The following is a 2165-nucleotide window of genomic DNA, read 5'->3' on the forward strand; positions in this document are numbered from 1 at the left end:
TGCCTCACCCTCATGTATTGACCGCGTGTCATTACCCTCGGGGCGAGTACCGGCTTCGAACGACGAAATCCGTTCGACGCTCATGAGAGAATGAGAATCATGAGATACAACTGTCAAGCATTTAAAGACGTTTATATCTACGATTCAAGGATGGTCATGTTTTGAATTTTGATTTTTTTGCCGTTGGTATTGGATTTCATTCGTTACATCATTATTGGATGATTTGTTATCAATAAGAAGGCAGCTTGACACACTTTCTTGAAATTTGAATTTAACTTGGACAGGATTGGATTTACTTTTTAAAAATGTGTAAAAATACTGATTGATTTTATTTTAAAGAGTTATAAACGTTATTTATGGTGAAAATGGTGAAACTGTTTTGCGATATTTTTCTATAAATTTTTCAGACATTTCAAATGAAAAACATAAAATTTGACCTTTACACGAATATATACATATATATATATATATATAAATATAAATATATATATATAAAATATAAATATATAAATATATGTATATAAATATATATACATATATATATATATATATATATATATATATATATATATATATATATATATATATATATATATATATATATATATATATATATATATATATATATATATATATATATATATATATATATATATAATATAATTATATAACTTTATTATTATAGATATTGGTATGTTTATATATATTTCGATATATTTTATGTCTTTAATATAAAATTTCAAAACTAATGAAAACTTTTTTTTATTTGGAATAGATAACAAAACATTTTCAAAATGTTACATATCTCTAAGTTCAGTTCACTTCAATCATTTTAAGCAAAAATTAAAGCAAAACGTTACATTGAAAACAACATTCGTTCCAAATCCGCAGCGCAAAACCTCGCGGATTTCTCCCCATACAAACGGGAACGTTCGACCCCGGCAGGTAGAACTCATTCTTTCGCGCGCTTCTTACGGTCTCTCAATGGTACGTTATTTTAAAATTGAGCGCCAAGTGAGCGCCTTCTGACAGCCGCGGCGAACGGATCTCGTCGTTCGAGGCCCATAGTCGCCCCGCCTGTCTTCGTCCCGTTATACCACTACACACCGACCGCGCGTCGTCACTAGGTATTCTCTCTCTCGTTCCACGACCTATCGACCGATCGTTGAAATGATCCTGCTGTCCTATCACTTCGCTACGCATAGACCGCATGTCGTCACCACGCTTCCGCTCACCCGTTCCACAAACTATCGACCGTCCGCCGATTTCCTCTCGCCACTCCGTTACGCCGCTATTCTTCGTTAGCGTATCGACATCACGCCGTCGAACCGCTGCACTACGCACGATCGACCGCCCGTCGATTACCTCCAGCCGCTCCGTTCCATCACTACGCATCGACCGCGTGTCGTCACCACGCATCCGCTCACCTGTTTCACGAACTATCGACCGTCCGCCGATTTCCTCTCGCCGCTCCGCTACGCCGCTATTCTTCGACAACGTATCCTCATCACGCCGTCGAACCGCTGCATTACGCTCGATCGACCGCCCGTCGATTACCGTTGGCCGCTCTTCTACACCACTTGTCGATAATAGCTTCTCGTCCTTGTACCGCTTCTTTGTCGCACCAGTACTACTCGCCACAGCGGAGTTAGAAACGCTTTGCTCCTCTTTCAGAGAGCGCTTATCATCGTCGTACGATCGTTCCTTTGCCGACCGCGTGGCGCTCCTACTCTTAAACTCTCCTTTAACGTTTCCGCCGACCTGCTCTGCGTGATTCGTAACTTCCATCGAATCAACTGTGGTCTTCACTCCAGAATTGCACTTTTCACACATCCACGGGTTGTGCTTAATTTCATCGTCGACTCCTGCACACCCATAATGTTGCCACTCTCCACACTTGTCACATGACACCATATCCTCCGCTTCGTCAGGGTGATTGCAAGCAACGCAGTTCATCTTTCCCAATTCTTGATGCTGATCAATTTTTAAAGAAATTTGTAAAGATGGAAAACTTTAAACACCTTTGTAATAGCACACTTTTGTTTATTCGTGACGCTTTAAAAATTGATGCTGCCCACGTTGCTCTTTCCTATCTCAAAAAGATCGTCTCTTTTCCGGAAACTCCTCTCTTCCTTTTTTCACTCGGTCGGGCGAAACAACAATGC

At 39.9% G+C, this 2165-nt stretch overlaps 1 protein-coding gene across 1 annotated transcript; it reads right to left on the reverse strand.

Annotated features, from left to right (window-relative positions):
• Positions 1-813: 813 nt before the first annotated feature.
• LOC120905666 lies at positions 814-1956 on the reverse strand. Its single transcript, XM_040316661.1, has 2 exons — positions 1236-1956; positions 814-821 (listed from the first exon to the last, which is right to left on the reverse strand). The coding sequence occupies exons 1-2, from the start codon at positions 1954-1956 to the stop codon at positions 814-816; spliced, it is 729 nt and encodes a 242-aa protein (XP_040172595.1).
• Positions 1957-2165: the final 209 nt, after the last annotated feature.

This window comes from Anopheles arabiensis, chromosome X, assembly GCF_016920715.1.
Source record: "Anopheles arabiensis isolate DONGOLA chromosome X, AaraD3, whole genome shotgun sequence".
NCBI classification, from domain to species: domain Eukaryota; kingdom Metazoa; phylum Arthropoda; class Insecta; order Diptera; family Culicidae; genus Anopheles; species Anopheles arabiensis.